Below are 18,737 nucleotides of genomic sequence, written 5' to 3' on the forward strand. Positions count from 1 at the left end.
AAGCAGGGCTGAGCCATGGGAAACTGAACGGGAGACACAAAGGGATCCCGGGTGGCTTTCAGCTTCCTTTGAGCTGACTCTTACAGGTAAAATAATGGTGTCACCCTCAAAATCTTCTTTATGCTAGTGGTAAGTTATGAGGGATCCCATCAGTAGACACATCTATATTTAAACGGAATTATGAGTATAATCTAAAGTCAAACAGAAATTATTTTGAGCATTTTTTATCACGTTTTCTCTATTATGAGGATGAGTGAAAATATAATTCAAAGAGCACTTACATCCAGTATCCTAGCTACTATGAAGCTGCAAAGGAAATCCCTAATCTTCAGGAGTTTATATCAATACTTACTGCTTGGTCAAAAGATTAACAGTCCCACTGAAACCTTTCATGTGCTTTGCCAACTTGTTAGGTCTCAACATATCACTACTAATTGACTTCTGGGTAAGTATCCGAAAGAATTTAAAACAGGGACTCAGATATTTGCACACCCACGTTCACAGCAGCATTACTCACAATACCCCAAAGGTGGAAGCAACTCAAGTGTCCACTGACAGATGGCAGATCAACAATACGTCTTATACAAATATAATGGAATATCATTCAGTCTTAAAAAGGAAGGAAGGGGGGCTTCCCTGGTGGCGCAGTGGTTGAGAGTCCGCCTGTCGATGCAGGGGACACGGGTTCGTGCCCCGGTCCGGGAAGATCCCACATGCCGCGGAGCGGCTGGGCCCGTGAGCCATGGCCGCTGAGTCTGCGCGTCCGGAACCTGTGCTCCGCAAGGGGAGAGGCCACAACAGTGTGAGGCCCGCATACCACCAAAAAAAAAAAAAAAAAAAAAAAAAAGAAGGAAGGGGACTTCCCTGGTGGTCCAGTGGTTAAGACTCTGTGCTTCCTATGCAGGGGGCACAGGTTCGATCCCTGGTTGGGGAACTAGGATCCCACATGCTGCGCGGTGCGGTCAAGAAAATAAATAAATAAAAATAAAAAGGAAGGAAATTCTGACACATGCTACAACATGGATGAACCTTGAAGATATTATGCTAAGTGAAACAAGCCAGTCACAAAAGGACAAATACTGTATGATCCCACTTATTTGAGGTACCTGGAATAGTCAAATTCATAGACACAGAAAGTAGAATGACAGTTGCTGGGGGATGGAAAGTTATTGTTTCATGTGTACAGAGCTTCAGTTTGGGAAGATGAAAAAAAGTTGTAGAGATGGATTGTGGTAATGGTTGAACAACAATATGAATGTACTTAATGTCACTGAACTGTACACTTAAAAATGGTTAAAATGGTAAAATGGTAAATTTTGTTACGTATGTTTTCTACACACACACATACACACACATACACATCACTACCAGCTAGGTAAAGCAGAGCAAACACAGGACAAGGAATTCTAGGGTGTAGTTTCTGTCTTCATTCTGTCACCAGGTAGACTCAAGATGCTAGGCAAGTCCCTTAGCCTCTCAAAGTGCTACTCAGCCCACAGGTTTGTTATGAGGATTGAATGAGAATGCATAAGAAAGTGCTCTGAAAGGACCAAAGCTCCTTTGGGAACACAAGGTACGATCACGATTAGCCTTAAACCTGCCCAAGCCTAGAGGGAGGGCTAGGCACACATCCACACAGACGGTGCCACAGAAGGATGGGGGGAGGAGGACTGAGAATGTTGAGCACTTCCCTCACCTCCTGTACAAGTGGTTGCTGGAACAATGGAATGAGAGGATTCGTCCTTGGAATGTCGATGTGAATCTGAAAAAGAGAAGCCGTATCCAAAAACACAAATGCCAGTTTGTTCTTTTGAGAAGTTATTTTCTTAGGAACCGGAAATCAAGGGAGTAAGAGTGAGAGCACAATTTACCTTTAGAAAGAATTGACTGACATACAAAAATAGTCTAGTTAAACCTACCTACCTGTGCATCTGGAATACATTCCCATGACAGCAATAGCTTTTTGAACAGTGAGGAAACCTTCCCAAATAAACCACTTACACCAAACAGCAATAGGCTTCACAACTTAAGAGAATCACCCGCTTTTTTCCTATTGTCTGGAATCTGTTTTACTCTGGGCTGGTACTTATTTAACAGGTATGATCAAAATGTGTATGGCTCTTTCAGATTCTTACTCAACAGTTCCCAAGAAGTAAAAGAGCTCTGAAAGCTGCAAAAACATGCCAGGATAGAGAACTAGACGGAGCTGGCCTTTAATAACTGGCACTGAAAGTTCTGACTTCTGTTACCAAAGAAGTCATGATGATTGGTTTTGGCTTCGGGATTTCCCAAATGTCTAACAATCCTAAGGACTGTGTCAATAGCCGCAGAGGCTACTTCAATTCTTGGAGCTTGTTGTAGACAGTTGCCTCCCCCAGTATTTTCCCCTCTGCAACCACGAGACTCCCCTTCACACCCTCCACCTTTCTGCAGGCTGTGGGGACCACTATGCGCAATGATAGAACACCCCCTGCTAAGGCTGCTGAGGGCTATGGCTCCTGCAGACAGACAAACATGGTTGCTAAAGAGGCACTGCAGCTGCCAGAAGGACACACTGATGTCACAGTCCAGAGGGATGGACCACAGAGTGAACTCATCTTTCAGCTTGTGTCCCATAACCCTTACTACTCTCTGTGTGGTCTGTGGACCAGCAGCAGGTGGCATCACCTGGGAGCTCATTAGAAGTGAAGGTCTCACCCCAGGCCTCCTGAATTAGAATCTGCATTTTACCATAATCCCTAGTTGGGATTTTATCATAATCCTAGATGATGTGTACGCACATTAAAGTCAGAGAAGCACTGCCACTGACCAGAACCCCCCAGAATCTATCTATTTAAATGGCTAAGATAAGAGCTACTGAATTAGAAAGAGGGGAAGTAGTTCTGGGAATAAATTTAATTCCTAACCAGCACACTGTAGCCTGAAGACTTGGAAAACTCGCACCCCAAGAGCACTTCCAGGAACCACACCTTAAGATTATGACTAGTGAGCAAAAGGGCAGCAGGCAATGACTGTACCTGTCTGTAGGTATCCTGGTGATGTTCCTCATTTCGAGAGTCATAATACTGTTCAATGAAGCCAAAATACTCCTCCCGCTTCCGCTGCAAAGTCAACTTCCTCCTCTCGGTGTTTGCTGGGAGATAGCCCTGTAGACAGGACTGCTAGTCAGATGGGGACAGGCACTGGTTGGATGAATCCTTACTTTTTATTATAGCCTGAGCAGTGGCTTGGAAACTATCAAAGGAACCAAAAGAAAGCTGCCAAGACACAAGCGTAAATCCCATCTTGGTTCTGGCCACCCAGTGTTTGCCCTCTCCTCATTCAATGAGATGCACATGTGGGCAGATGAAGCACGGCCAGCCAGGGTTATTTACCCCTGCACCCCCTGCACTGCGCTAGGAGCAGGTACTACTGGAGCACTGCGGAGCTCCGGAGCTGGCACAGGAGAGAAGCGAATGTAGGTCAGTAGGAGGGAACTGGACCTGAGTCAGGACCTCCTGGGGCTGCGTGTGCACGAGGCAAACCTTCCCAGGGTCACGGGGAGGTGGCCACCTCTGTGGCATATCTCAGTGGTGTGCCACGTGAGTCGGTGCCGGTTACACATTCTTTTCTACGGTAACATTCAGAATTACCAGCTTAGGAACCTGAATGGAATCTGCAACACAGCAGCTGCAACGTCCAGACACAGAACTGCTGGCAGCAGCCCCCCTCCTGGCCCCAGCTCCAGGCCAACTTACATTCTTATCCCTGGTCTAGATCCCACTCTCAATTCTTACATCTCCTGTTCCCCTTCCATTCTCACCACATCTACTTCTGATAGCATTCAAACTTAGAAGAAGCTGGGGCAATGATTACACGGCTGCAAGACTGGGGGTGGGGGCAGTCAGGAGAGAGCCATCCTCTTGCAGGCAGCTAAGGGATACATTCCATAGCGAGCGAGCGAGCAAGCGCCTGGAGAGCAGGGGCTGTGCCGTCTTCACTTCCCTATATCCTCACAGCACCTGGCACCATGCCTGGCGAACAGCAGGCCCTCAATAAATTCTTATAGGATTTATTGAACGAATGAATGAATTTTACAGGCTCAGGAAGTCAAAGTGTTCGTATCACAGTGACAGGCACAGTGCTCCGTTACTTAGTGAAAGTGGGACTAGGGCAGGCTTCTGAGGGAGGCCCGTTTATCAACTCTTCACAGTTGCAAAGTGGGTTTAACCACCTTGGTTATTCCTACTGAAAAAGGAGGGAAGCCCAGGGAATGTGGGAGCCTGTTCAAACAAGTACTGGCTCACCCAGCCTCACTGTATTCTTCCTCCTTGGTGCTGAGAAGGCGAGATCAGGACTATAGGCACAAATGTGTGCTCTTCTACATGTGTGGGAATAAACTCTCAAGAATGTGTTTCTTTATGCAAAGCAATAGGACTACGGTCCCACAGGTCTGTCACATCCGGTAGGACTAGAGAAGTCTACGGTGCAAGACTTATGTGACCAGACTAACCTCAGCAGGTAAGAAGGGCTGTGTGAGGCTCACGCTTCTCTACACAGTGGGTAGAACTCACCGACAGGAGTCTCCAGGTTACAGGCCGAACCTCCCTGGGAACCCCTGGCCAGCTACACTTCCTCAGTTCATCTGCAAATAGATAAAGGCTTTGTTGGGTTTAGCCCTTCCCACAGATGCCCTAAGACAAGCCTCGGCCAGCGCTGCCTGGTGCCTCCCACCGTTCCAGTAGGACGATTGCCATCGCTACCGCCACCACTGCCGCTGCCACCACCGCCACCAGCTACCGACAAGCACAGGGAAAAAGCCCAAAACACAGCCCTGAGCAGCAAAGTGCTCTGCAGCAGTGATCCAGTCAGCTCAGAGATTAGAGTTAGAGGGGAAGAGAAAGGCCAGTAGGTGTGGATTTCAGTAAGAATCACCTGGAGGTAGGGGAGACCAAAGCCAGAATAGCTACAGGCCACAGAATCCAGTCCCACCTAATTTGGTCCCTAATTCCTAGTAACATATTTCTGACTTAATACCTGCATGTCACTTCAATGGGCACCAGATCAGGAGATGCTGGAAAAGTAAAAGAAGGAAGAATAAAGAGCAATAGCTTCCAGGTCTCTGAGAATTCCAGTCACCAAGAGGTCCTAGCTTTGGCCCAGGGCTCACGGGGACTCACCTAAGTCGGTGTTGTGGCTGGAGAGAAGCTGACGGAATTTTTCTAGGCGGGTTTTCTCCCGGACAGTCATCGGGGGTGCCCCAGAAGCGTTCTGGTCCGAGATCCGGGCAACAAGGGGGATGATGGGTCGGAGAGGGAGTGACTGCTGTTTGTGGAGTGGGTTCCTCAGGCATGTATCACCTGAGATAATTTGAAAGAGAAAGAGAACAAGCTGTGTGAAGAGCACAGATTCTGAGAAACCTTAAACCTGACTGTTGAGCACTGGTCTCCTCCACCAGAGCTGCGGCTTCATGGTTTGTGCGCTGCCTGAAGGTGCTCGGTGTGGAGCAGCCAGGGGATGGAAACCCAGCTGTGCTCCATTCATCCGCCCAGAGGAAGGGCTGCGTTTTTATCATACATACCAAGGCACCTTATGTGCAAACAGAGACTCCAGCTGCGGTAGCAAATTTGACAACATTTTTTTGTGACTTCAGAGGAAAATCAATTGTTTTCTTTGTACCCCAACCTGGAACTTTTCTTGGCGCCTAATAGCAAGTTTTGGGGCAACGCAGTCAAAGGCAGTGCTTGCCTTCCTTCTCCACGTCACAGAGCACAGAGAAAATGACACTGTAAAGCACACCGCAATGAAAGGAGGTGGCTGCTCTCCCGAAGCCCCAGCCCTAGCCAGCTGCCCCAAGGGCTGAGAGGGTCAATACCTCTGGCACAACTCTCACCTGTTCTTGGCCCACTAGTTGTGCTCTGCACACAGGTGAGAGGCTCTGGCCTAAGGCAGGTTCCTCTGTGCTCGCATATTTCTCACCAGCCAATCACATTTCTCTAATTGAAATAACAGGAACACAGACTCAAGCTGAACTCTGTGTCCAGTTCTAGACACTTCTAAACTAGATGGTAGGTAGGAGAAATGAGCAGTATAGGACTAATATTTATTGAATGCTTATTAAGGCATTATGCTCGTCACAGTTACATATGACCTCTCATTTGATGCTTACAACATATGGTAGGAATTTATCGCTATTTTAGAGATTAGGAAACTGTAGCTCAGAGAGGTGAAGTAATTTGCAAGAGAGAGCTGAGATACCACCTTAGGTCTGCCTGACTCCAAAACCCTTATTTATTTTACTACCCCAAATGAAACTCAGTTTTAAGTTCTGACTGTCCTTTCATGACTGTTTCATATTCTTTACATATTAGGGCCTTAAAAAGTAGTAGTCACAACAAGAATAAAACAGTAAATACTCATCAACCAGCATGACAAGAAGGTTTACAGAAACAAGTGCCACGGAGTACTTGGCTTGGATGCCTAGTGTAACGCGGGGCCTAGGAAACGCAGACCACACGCTGCAGAGCTCAGACCAGCGCGCACTTTCGGAATCAGTGACTGACAGACAGATGCTCCCAGGAGGGAACCTCGTAACAGGAATGGTCTGGGCAGTCCTGGCTGCACAAGGGCAGCTCATTAGGGATGGTGGTGGGGCCTTCCCTCACACTGGGACCCTGTGGAGACCCTCAATCATGTGTGAAGACACTGCCACAGCCTGTAGCTGTGGCCACCCGGTCAGTGGACACTGAATGCCTGTCCTGGGCACGTCATTGAAGGTTCAAGCTGGGGCCCGAATCAGCCACGGAAAGTGACTATGGAATGATTTTAAAGGCCTTTCAGCCTAATTTCCTGACCACAACCTTAGTCTGAACCTGTAAAAGAAGTTCTCTTAGAACATGAGCCAGGACACGCGCCAGGGCTCTGGCATTCTACTTTCTTTTCATCCTTTACCAGTCAGCTGTTTTAACTTTCACTAGCTTGAGGGTACTTCCCCCTCCAGCTCAGACTAACTGGCTTCCATAAAACCCTTCAGGGCAACATTAAATACAGCAATGGATATTTAAAAGAGTACACCGGGCATCCCCAAACATCTGATAAAGTCACCATCATCTCAACCAGTTACTGCTGCCAGTTTCCTGAAAAGAAAGGGTATATCCTCCCGCCCCACCCAACCTGGTGGGCAGGGAGCCGTGACACAGGGACTCCGTCCCTCAGGAACAGGAAAAAGACAACCTATGCTAGTGCTGTTCCCCACAGCTGAGGAAGTCAACCAACAGTGCCAAACATTTGTGAAATTCGGCCACTAACAACTGTAACTACATATAGTCAATAGTCTTCAACCTGAGCAGGCCTAAAGCAATGTGAAGCAACCAAACCACAGAAGTTTTGGATCCCACCACAGGTAAAGGAAGAATAGAATGGCAGGCAACACTCAGGTGTCAGGAAGTGAAACCCCGGGTCCCAGGGCCAGGCAGCCATCCAGGTGGGAGGAGTAAGTACAGCTCAGGACCAGTTAGGCTCACTGATGTCCCTCAGGCTTGAGCTCGCCTATTTATCACCCAGTGGAAGATCTGAGGGAGGCCCTAAAAAAACCTGTTTTTATTTAAAATGCACTCTGCTGAAGAGGCTGAGCCTAAGGAGAGGAGCTGGACAGACTTACTGGAATTTCTGGACAGCTGGGCGTCACTGCTGGACTTTATAACCTTGTGGCTGGCAGGAACTTCAGATGTCGTGGACTGGGACCGTTCTGGTCTCACTCTCAGCTTGCTGTGGTTTTCTAGCACTTGGGCAGCAGTTGCCAAAGCAACTTTTGAGTTCAGAGTTTGGAAAGAAGGGGAGGAAAAGTCCTCTTCCTCGTCATCGCCAATGTCCCAAGCATCACTGGTGTTCCGGGCAAACTCATGAAAACTGGAGGCCTTCTTATTCTTCAGAGGAACCGTGCTGACTTTTGACCGCTCTTTAATGAAGCTTTAAGAAAGGAGACACCGTTACGAAGGAATGGTCTGAAACACCTGACCATCTTCACTTGCTTAATATTAACAGTATTATAAACTATCTCACGCACAATCATTACCTTCTTCAAACAAAAAATATCCATTTCCATTCCTCATCTGATGCATCCAGACCACCTCTATGCTGCAGAGACAGACAAAACAAGGACAGCAACACTCTCCAAATATTCCATGTGCTCCTCTATACTTTCCAGCCCCCCTGCACTTAGGTGACGCTAGTTCTGGCCAATGGGCTAAGGAGAGAAGTGAGGCAGTCCCTTCGGAGCCAAAGTATAAAAGAACAGGTGTGAGTTCTCTGTAAGCTTTCTTCCATCATGACAACTCCAGATGGTGGCGCCTCTCTCAGCCTGGATAACAGAGTGACCACGTGGAGCAGAGCCTGCCCACCACACGCACCTGACTCTACTCTGGATAGGCGGTGTGAGTGAGAAATAAGCCTTTGTTGTGTCAATCCACTGAGATTTCACAGTTAATCTGTTATGACAACATGACCTAAACTATTTTGTAAAGCAGGACATCAGCTACTGGTAGAACAAGAGACAATTTTAGGTAGCCCACATGTATTACGAAACACTGAGTTCCAAAATGAACAAGTTGTTCCCTTTTTATTCTGTTGAAGTCCTGCTGCCCTTGAGGAGAGATCTGAGTTCGCTGCCACTCTGTCTTTACAACTATTTTTTAACAAAGTGAGGGCAGTCTCAGGATCAACATTTTGTAAGAACAGAATCTGGCTTAGAATTTAATTAATAAGATTGTTTTGTGTTTCACTGTATTTATTTTTAAGGTTACTTTCTATTTTTGGCAAATGATACTGGTTTTCCACTTAGGGAACTAATAAGGTTTATTTTAAAAATAAATTAACTGAGTATATACAAGTTTATTTTTTCAAATGTATTTAATAAATAATAGCATAGAATACAGCAAAAAAATCGTGGAGACAGTACGTGACTGAATAATAGAAATAAAGTGCACAATAAATGTAATGCGCTTGAATCATCCCGAAACCATCTCCCCACGCCGCCCCCCAGTCAATGGAAAAACTGTCTTCCATGAAACCAGTCCCTGGTGCCAAAAAGGCTGGGGACCACTGATGTAGACCTTTCCTACTTTCCTGCACTTTTCCTCTTCTTTTTTTTTTTTTGGCTGCACCATGTGGATCACGGGATCTTAGTTCCCTGACCAGGGATCGAGCCCGTGCCCCCTGCAGTGGAAGTGTGGAGTCTTAACCACTGTACCGCCCGGGAAATCCCCCTGAACTTTTCCTCTCTGTGAACTCCTTAAGGGCTGGGGGCCCTTATTCTGGTTCCAGGGGACTAGGTAGTTGGGACATTTCTAATTTAGTCTTAATTAGCATCCCTGAGGACTGGAATGCGAGGCGTAAAAACATCATTAAAATGCCTGTTTCCCTCAGCAAGGCAGGGCAACTCTAGACTAAAAACAAGGCTCTGCTGGAAGAGCTGAAGTTCCCCCATTTCCGAGAGATGTTTCTTCCCTTTGGGTAGAGGTGGGTGGTCTAATACCCATCCCATCTCCCTAGATATGTCCAATAGTTATTCTGAAAGATAATTGTTCCTAACATTGATAAATACAGACTCGTAACTCATACAGCTCATCGGAAAGTCCCTATTATTAACACCAAAACAGGTATCACTGAGGCATATTTTCAAACACTAGTCTCACACAAAGGAAAGGAAAATATATCACACTATCACTGAGGATGCAGGAGATAACATAAGATTACAAGAAGTAACAGTTCAAACGTAAAGGAGGGCTTCCCTGGTGGCGCAGTGGTTGAGAGTCCGCCTGCCGATGCAGGGGACACGGGTTCGTGCCCCGGTCCGGGAAGATCCCACATGCCGTGGAGCGGCTAGGCCCATGAGCCATGGCCACTGAGCCTGCGCGTCCGGAGCCTGTGCTCCGCAACAGGAGAGGCCACAACAGTGAGAGGCCCACGTACCGCAAAAAAAAAAAAAACATGAAGGAAACAAGATACCATTCTCCACCCACTAAATCAGTAAAGATTTAAAGATGCATCCTCTTTGGTGCTAACTAAGGTGTAGTGAGACCAGCTCTCTAATACTGCAGGTGGGGGTGTATGTTGTACCACCTTCTGGAAAACAATCTGGCAACATACACACCATGAGCCTGAAAATGATTCATAATTTCTGACCATAAGAAAATAATCATTGAATCAAACAAAGGTGATCTAAAACAGTTTATAATAGTATTATTTATTTTGGTTAAAAACTACAAACAAGGGCTTCCCTGGTGGCGCAGTGGTTGAGAGTCCGCCTGCTGATGCAGGGGACGTGGGTTCGTGCCCCGGTGTGGGAGGATCCCACATGCCGCGGAGCAGCTGGGCCTGTGAGACATGGCCGTGAAGCTTGCGTGTCCAGAGCCTGTGCTCCGCAGCGGTAGAGGCCACGACAGTGAGGGGCCCACGTACCGCAAAAAAAAAAAAAAAAAACTACAAACAATATAAACATCTAGAAATTGCAAATGATGAGATATATTATCTTTCAGCCACCAGATGGAATGCTATACTGCTTAACGAAAATCACATCTTGAAGGCTATTTAATAACACTAGAAAATGATCTCAATAAAGTGAAAATTGAACCAAAATTATATATTTTTTATGATCTCTATATTTCTTAGAAAGTATATGCACAGAAAAGACCAGGAATAAAATGCATCAAAATGTTAACATTGCTTATCTCTGGGCTATGGAATTATAGGTGATAAATTTAATTTTTATAATTCTCTGAATTATTCATGTTTTCTACAATGAGCATATTATTTTTATTAATCACTGGAAAAGGTTGTTTTGTTGGCTTTTGTCAATCCCCAAAGTAAAAGTACTGAATGAACAATCAAAAATGAACACGAGGGCTTCCCTGGTGGCGCAGTGGTTGAGAGTCCGTCTGCCGATGCAGGGGACACGGGTTCGTGCCCCGGTCCGGGAAGACCCCACATGCCGCGGAGCGGCTAGGCCTGTGAGCCATGGCCGCTGAGCCTGCGCGTCCGGAGCCTGTGCTCCGCCACAGGAGAGACCACAACAGTGAGAGGCCCGCGTACCGCAAAACAAACAAAAAAAAAAAACAAGAGCCCAAATCAAAGAAAACAAAACTGAGGCAATGCAACGCAAAAATCTACACGTCAAAAATCTGTGAGCCAGTAAAGCAATTATACCCCAATAAAGATTCTTTTTTAAAAAAAAAGCATCTGGAAATATTAAAAAAAAAAAAATCGGGCTTCCCTGGTGGCGCAGTGGTTGAGAGTCTGCCTGCCGATGCAGGGGACACGGGTTCGTGCCCCAGTCTGGGAGGATGCCACATGCCGCGGAGTGACTGGGCCCCTGAGCCATGGCTGCTGAGCCTGTGCGTCCGGAGCCTGTGCTCCGCAACGGGAGAGGCCACAACAGTGAGAGGCCCGCGTACTGCACCCAAAAAAAAAAAAAAAAAAAAAAATCATCCATGAGCCAGAGGCAAATTACTTCTCTGCAGACCTCTTGAGGCTGTATGTTCTGGAGTCATCACTATGCTTCTCCTCTGTGAAAGGAGATCCAGGATCCACAACCTGCAGTACTCACCTCAGTGGGTTCACTGTCAAGAACAAATAGGTGGATGTGTAAGAAAGATCTGCCATCAAAAACATGCTGCATAGGAGTATGCGGCTATTGTTATTGTTTTCCTCCTTAGAGACCACGTGTACCTCAAGATTGCACAGGACGATTCCAATGGAGTGACAAAGAGTACTTTGGACGCCAAGGTTATTTTTTTTTTTCCTTGGTTGATGTTTCTTAAATACCCTCTTGATGCCTTAAGAATTCTTTAAATAAACCACGAATCAAGAAGCTGAATTTTAACTCAGGTCAAGGAATTGACTAGATGCTATTAGTCTAACATTGGGTGAAGCATATGCACACCCTGGAGTGGATCAAAACACTGCACCAGGGACTTCCCTGGTGGCACAGTGGTTAAGGATCTGCCTGCCAGTGCAGGGAACCTGGGTTCAAGCCCTGGTCCAGGAAGATCCCACATGCCGCGGAGCAACTAAGCCCGCGAGCTACAACTACTGAGCCTGCGCTCTAGAGTCCGTGCTCCGCAGCAAGAGAAGCCACGGCAATGAGAAGCCCGTGCACCGCAACGAAGAGTAGCCCCCCTCGCTGCAACTGGAGAAAGTCTGCGCGCAGCAACGAAGACCCAATGCAGCCGAAAATAATAATAAATAAATTTAAAAAACAAACAAACAAAAAAATACCGCACCAAGAGATGGGCCATGGTGAGTGTCAGTAAAATATTAATCCAGGTAATTCTAGCTGGAGGTGCCTTTGGCTTATAGGCTGCCTAATTTTAACATGGTCCCAACTAATCTATAACTAACCTGAGGCACAATAATGCCACAGTGTGGCTTGAAGTTTAACCAAAATTACTTAAACAGAACTATATCAAAGTTACAACCAACCTGGCCTCGCATAGACACCTTCACCATACCTCCTTACATCTGTATGCCAAATTATAGTTTGTTTGTTATATGGGTTAGGAAACAAAAGATCAATCATTCTGTGATTTGATGAATACTACGTTGTTTTACTGAGACGGCTGTTCACTTAATAGAAATACAACACAAATTTATTTAGAAAAATAACGTTTGACACTGGTAAAGGGGTGTGAAGCAAGTGGGGAATTTGCTAAATCCAGTCATATCAATGACTAGTGTGGCTTCACATGAACTAGATTTATAACTCAGAACTAGGATATCAATTCAGAAAACAATAAGTTTAGAAGTTTATCATACCATCAAGTGGCCAATGGGGCCGCTCTGCGGTAAGACTAGTTTTATCTGAGCTATAAAAATTATTGCAGGCAATATTATCACTAATGGTAATAATTTGGCAAGTGGAAGTCAAAATGCACAGACAGGTAATGACTTGCTGTGCTCGTGCAGTTTAGATGATTGAAGACCCAATGTAAAGGCTTCTACTGTAATGAGGATTAACCACACAGTAATTAATGGTAGCTTGAAGTGGAACGGTAATCAGGTAGCAGAGAAAGTAATAAAAATGTCCCAACAAAGGTACTCAAATAAGGGCAATAAATGTTTTATTGTAACAATCTGGAATTGTAAAATGGTCCAGTGCAGACCTAGATGTTGTCCCAGATTGTAGAGTGGTAATACCAAACCACCACATGCACAAAAAAGGGATGCAATTTATTCAGTGACAATTATATTCCTCCCAAATTGCAGAGCTAAATAACTACTTCTACTGAAAGTATGAATGTAACTCTGCTGAATGACCAGTGGAAACATTCATGGTTTTATATCATTAATAGGTGGGAAAAGGGGACTTCCCTGGCGGTCCAGTGGTTAAGACTCCGCGCTTCCACTGCAGGGGGCGCGGGTTTGATCCCTGATCGGGGAACTAAGATCCCGCATGCTGCGGTGCAGCCAAAAAATGAACATAAAAATAAATTAAAAATAGGTGGGAAAAACAAGAGTATATAAAGTTTGCCTTGGCAGTCTGGGATATGGTGATATTCCTCAAGACCTGCCTTAAATACAGAATCAGGGAAAAGTCAGTTGATGACAGATGCAGAGAAGGTATGGTGACTCTGACCCAAACATAAAATAGGATAGTACATCCCACTGCCTTATATACAGGTGGATGGCAGATTTTACGTTAGCCATGTGTTTATCAAAGGCCATTATAAATTATGCTGTAATGGATCTATTACCAATCAACAAATCCTGGCTGCGAACAGAACTGGCTACAAGGAACAGAATACTCAACTATGATGCTTAAGTTGTAAAGACCACGATGTCAGGGCACTGAGCTGGTGTCTCTGCAATTCTCTTGTTTTTCCCTCAGGGTACAAGTTAACTGTTACAGTTCTTCACATCTCATTTTCTTTTCTTTTTTTTTTTAAATTAATTTATTTATTTTTGGCTGCGTTTGGTTTTCATTGCTGTGCGTGGGCTTTCTCTAGTTGTGGCAAGCAGGGCTACTCTTCGTTGCAGTGTGCGGGCTTCTCATTGTGGTGGCTTCTCTTGTTGAGGAGCACGGGCTCTAGGCGCACGGGCTTCAGTAGTTGTGGCATGCAGGCTCAGCAGTGTGACTCGTGGGCTCTAGAGCGCAGGCTCAGTAGTTGTGGCGCACGGGCTTAGTTGCTCCGCGGCATGTGGGATCTTCCCAGACCAGGGCTCGAACCTGTGTCCCCTGCATTGGCAGGCGGATTCTTAATCACTGCGCCACCAGGGAAGCCCTTCACAACTCATTTTCACACTAACGCATTGAAAAGCAGGAAATGTGAGTGGAGGCAAAATGCAGCTTTCTTCACAAAATGTTCTCTCCCTGGTCAAAAAAAGAAAATCCTTCCAAGAACCCTCCTTCAGGAGACTTTCTTTTACATCTCATTGGCCAGAACCAATGAGATGAGCCCATCATAGACCAGTCACTGGTATTACCAAGGAATTATTATAAAAGGCTTAAACTAACCCAGATACCTACTCTAAGTACACTGTCACCGGCTCAAGAACTGAATAGAACTGTGGTTCCTGAGCAAGGAAGAAGCAGGTGCAGGGAAGACTGTTGGGAAGGTAATTAACAGTGCCTGTTACACTGGCCAACAGACCAGAGAGTCCACGGATGGTAAAACGAGGAAATAAAATTCATTATACTTAATGAAAATATCACAAAACTACCACAGAAAACATGTTTCCCCTTAAGAAGATCTAATACAAGGTACATACTAAGAAACGTTAAAGAAAAACCCATTGTCTAAGTAAATGCAGGGACTTCATTCCTTCATTCCATAAATATTTACTCAGTGCCTACCATGTGCAACCTGCTGGTCTAGCTGCTAAGGGTACAGTGGTGAACAAAGAGCTTACACTCTAGCGGTTCCTGATATAAAAATTGTGCATTTTACAGAAATGAACAGTAGTCATGCCTCTATAGTAATTCAGAAGACTGTACCTTCTACACATTGGCCAAACTGCAAAAAGAATGAGTTTGTAGAATTATAGAAAGTTCACCACACATTAAGTTATTAAAAGAATATTAAAATATTGATGATGCATATTTGATAAGGTATTTTTCTAGGTATTCAAAATATTTTAATGTACATTATCTTTACTTCCCTGTTGACTATGAAGAAAGAAAGGGTAGATATTATCACACAGGCCCCTGAAGGATGAGAACCTAGGTCTCCTGTACCTCTCAAATCATTCAGCTTTCATTACAAGCAACAACTTTCCTAGAAATAAGTCTCTAAGATTAAGCCTGCTCAAAGATAGAGGCAAAAGTTCTCAGAACATGCGAGAAGACGACCCACCTCCTCATTTAAATTTATTGTGGCTGAACGATGGCCTATGAGAGAAAGATGTGATAAAGCGATAATTGGGGATACAAATACACATCCACACATCTTGGATTTAACTAGGGTCTCTGCTGTGTTAGAAAATAATTTACTAGAATTTTACTAGAAGAAATAGCCTTCAGGACAGGGGGTGGGGCGGGATTAAAAAAAAAAAGAAAAAAAAGAAATAGTCTCCTGGGAGCTTTTAACTCCATTGTCTGGCTGCGTTTCCTTGAGTGTGTCAAAGAGAAAGAGGACCTGAAAACTGTCAGTCCCACAGTTATGTTCTATTTGCCTCAATTCTCAGAGAATAAGGAAGAGGGCAGACCTATATATATATTTAGAAGCAATGGGCCCCAGAAACCAGAAGAAGGTCATCAATCATTCAATTTCAGGACAATATTTAATCAATAAAGACCTTCTCACAGAACAGAGAATCCAACACCAAACCCCTACATATACCACCTTCCAATATAAGAAAAAAATCTCTGATGTAAGTTAATTTTCCACTTAGTAATGGACTGCTTAGAGGTAAGAAGATTGCTCATCTTCTGATCCAAAACAGAGCAGAGGAGACACTAGAAAAGGTCCAAGTGGAAACTGTCATTTCAACAAAGTAGGGGAGGGTTTCAGGGTTTTAGAAGAAGTACATGCATGAAAGGAAAAATATCTTGACTTACTTTTTGGTGAGCCGGGGGTCCAAAGGAGGGTGCTGTGCTCCATACACGGGCTGGATGCTAAAAGCAAGGAAAAAAGGAAGAAGCAAGTTGTCAGGAAAGTAAATATGTTGGGTGAGTACCACCTGAATCACAACATTGGAAGGGACTTTGAGAAGCAGGTTGCCTCCAAGAACAACTATACCCAAGCCAAAGGATAGCACCCTACTCTTTAAAAAAAAATGTTCATCTTCCCTGGTGAGGTTTCAGTGCCCTACGTAACTGACTGTCAGGAAGTTCTATCTGTAAAGAAGGCAGCATGGAAAGGCTTTAGAGTTGGAGAGAACAGAGTTCAAATGCCAGTTGTGGCATCTACTACCTCTATAAACTTGCATTAAATTACCTGACCACTTTGAATATGCTTTCTCATCTATAAAATTGGAATATCACCTACCCCAAAGGACCACTTGGACTACAAGACAGTGAAGCAACACCACAAATCAAGAGTAGAGTGACCCACGGGACTCTCACACACTGCTGGTACAGATATAAAGAGATACGACCACTTCAAAAATGTTTGGCTGTATCTAGGACGAACAAAATATGCATACCCTAAGACCCAGTATTTTCATTCCCAAATATATATCTTTAGAGAAATATATAGATATGTGTATCAAGAGATACATATAAAAGTGTCCATAGCATTATGGATCCTTTTAGCCCCAAACTAGAAACAACCCAAGTGTCTATCAACAGAGAAATAAACTGTCATGTGTTCACATAATAGAATACTTTGCAGCAACGTAAATAAATGGAGTAAGGCTGAAAGTAATGTGAATGGATCTTACAAATGTCATGTTGAGCAAAAAAGCAAAGAATAAAAGAGTAGATACTATATAATTCTATATATATATATACACTTCAGAAACTGACAAAAATGATTTCTATTGTTTAGGGATGCATCCATAGTAGTAACACTATAAAGAAAGCAAGGACTGATTAACATAAAAGGACGTGGTTATCACTGAGGGGAAGGAAGGAGGTGTGAGAGACAACAGACACAGGGGGATTCTGGGGTGTTCACTTTGAGATTATTTACCAAGTATTATACCAAACAATTGTTTCATGTACTTTTCTGTAGTAGTTCACAGTTTTTAAAAAAAAAAAAGAAAAAAAGAGTGACCTGAAAATAATTGTTTATCAATCCAAACTGTTAAGTACAAAGGTGACAGAAAAACATGTTTCAATATGTAAGAACTCAGGGAATATGGTCTCCCTGACTCCTTCCTGAAGAAACTACTAGAGGAAAAACTTCTATTAATAATGAAATAAATGGAGAAACTATAGCAAAAGGACTGATGGAGAGCATTTAATTGATTTTACCTTAAGCCTGAGTCTTAAATTTGAGGCTTTATGGTTGCAGAAGAGAATGTAAAAATAATGTAATTGGCAAATGTTAAAGTGGGATGGAGGAAAAAGTAGATTGAAATAAGTAGACTGATTTCCTCATCTTTTACTGACAAGGCTCAAAAGATATTTAAAGCTGATAGCTCAAGTAATATAGGTGTAAGTATGTTTCAAGATATAAAATAAAACTAAGAAAAATAATATAATCAACTAAAAGCAAGTGAGGAAGAGGCAGGAAATATAACTACTAATTTTATCATTACACATGGCAGGGAGTCAATAGATACTGTCTGAAGAAATATGGTAAAAAGTTATACGCAATCACTAGAATAAAAAGAAACCTTTCAAATCATCAGAATATACACACGCACACCCACCTCCCAAAGCAAGTACTGTCCTGATAGTGAAAGATTTTTTTAAAAGAAAATATTAAAAATAGAACTAAAACCAAATATATCAGTCTTTCCAATAAATATAAATGGGCTGAACTTTCCTATTAAAAGAAAAAGGATTATTGTCAATGGGGCTGGTTAAATAAATTACAGTACATCTGTTAAAAAGAATTAGGCAGTTCTACATCCACTGACATGAAACATTCATTGAAAAAAGATGCAGAGGGCTCTTCCCTGGTGGTGCAGTGGTTGAGAATCTGCCTGCCTATGCGGGGGACATGGGTCGGAACCCTGGTCCGGGAAGATCCCACATGCCGCAGAGCAACTAAGCCCGGGCACCACAACTACTGAGCCTGTGCTCTAGAGCCTGTGAGCCACAACTACTGAGCCCATGAGCCACAACTACTGAGCCCATGTGCCACAACGACTGAAGCCCATGCACCCTAGAGCCTGTGCTCCACAACAAGAGAAGACACTGCAATGAGAAGCCCGCGCACCACAATGAAGAGTAGCCCTCGCTCTCCGCAGCTAGAGAAAGCCCGCATGCAGCAACGAAGACTCAATACAGCCAAAAATAAATAAATAAATTTATTTTAAAGAAAAAAGATGCAGCATTATATGCACAATAATACCTCCATTTTTGTAAAAATCTTTAAAATAAAATATATCCACATAATTATATATGATCATGTCTATGTATTTATAGTGTATCTCTGAAAGAACACATAAGACACCAGTAGCAGTGGTATGGAAGTGGAACTGATGACTGGAGGGCCCTGTGACAGTGACTTAGTTTTCAGTGCAAACCTTTTTGTACCTTTCTGAATTAGTATTGTGTACATTATCACCTTTTTAAGAAATAAATTAAGCAATCTTAAGAGGGTTGGGAGGTTTAAACGGGATAATGTGTAAAAAGCCCTTCAGCACAATTT

At 43.9% G+C, this 18,737-nt stretch overlaps 1 protein-coding gene across 1 annotated transcript in view; it reads right to left on the minus strand.

The window, feature by feature from the left end:
- TBC1D22B (TBC1 domain family member 22B) overlaps positions 1 to 18,737 on the minus strand; it is a 65,442-nt gene that overhangs the window by 36,742 nt on the left and 9,963 nt on the right. Inside the window, exons 2-7 of the mRNA XM_060021303.1 lie at positions 16,031 to 16,087; positions 7,640 to 7,947; positions 5,160 to 5,339; positions 4,554 to 4,624; positions 3,018 to 3,146; positions 1,697 to 1,762 (exon numbers count right to left, since the gene is read on the minus strand). Of these exons, the coding sequence (XP_059877286.1) occupies positions 1,697 to 1,762; positions 3,018 to 3,146; positions 4,554 to 4,624; positions 5,160 to 5,339; positions 7,640 to 7,947; positions 16,031 to 16,087 (811 nt within the window). The remainder of the gene's footprint in view (positions 1 to 1,696; positions 1,763 to 3,017; positions 3,147 to 4,553; positions 4,625 to 5,159; positions 5,340 to 7,639; positions 7,948 to 16,030; positions 16,088 to 18,737) is intronic.

The sequence above is a fragment of the Delphinus delphis genome, chromosome 10 (assembly GCF_949987515.2).
Source record: "Delphinus delphis chromosome 10, mDelDel1.2, whole genome shotgun sequence".
NCBI classification, from domain to species: Eukaryota; Metazoa; Chordata; class Mammalia; order Artiodactyla; family Delphinidae; genus Delphinus; species Delphinus delphis.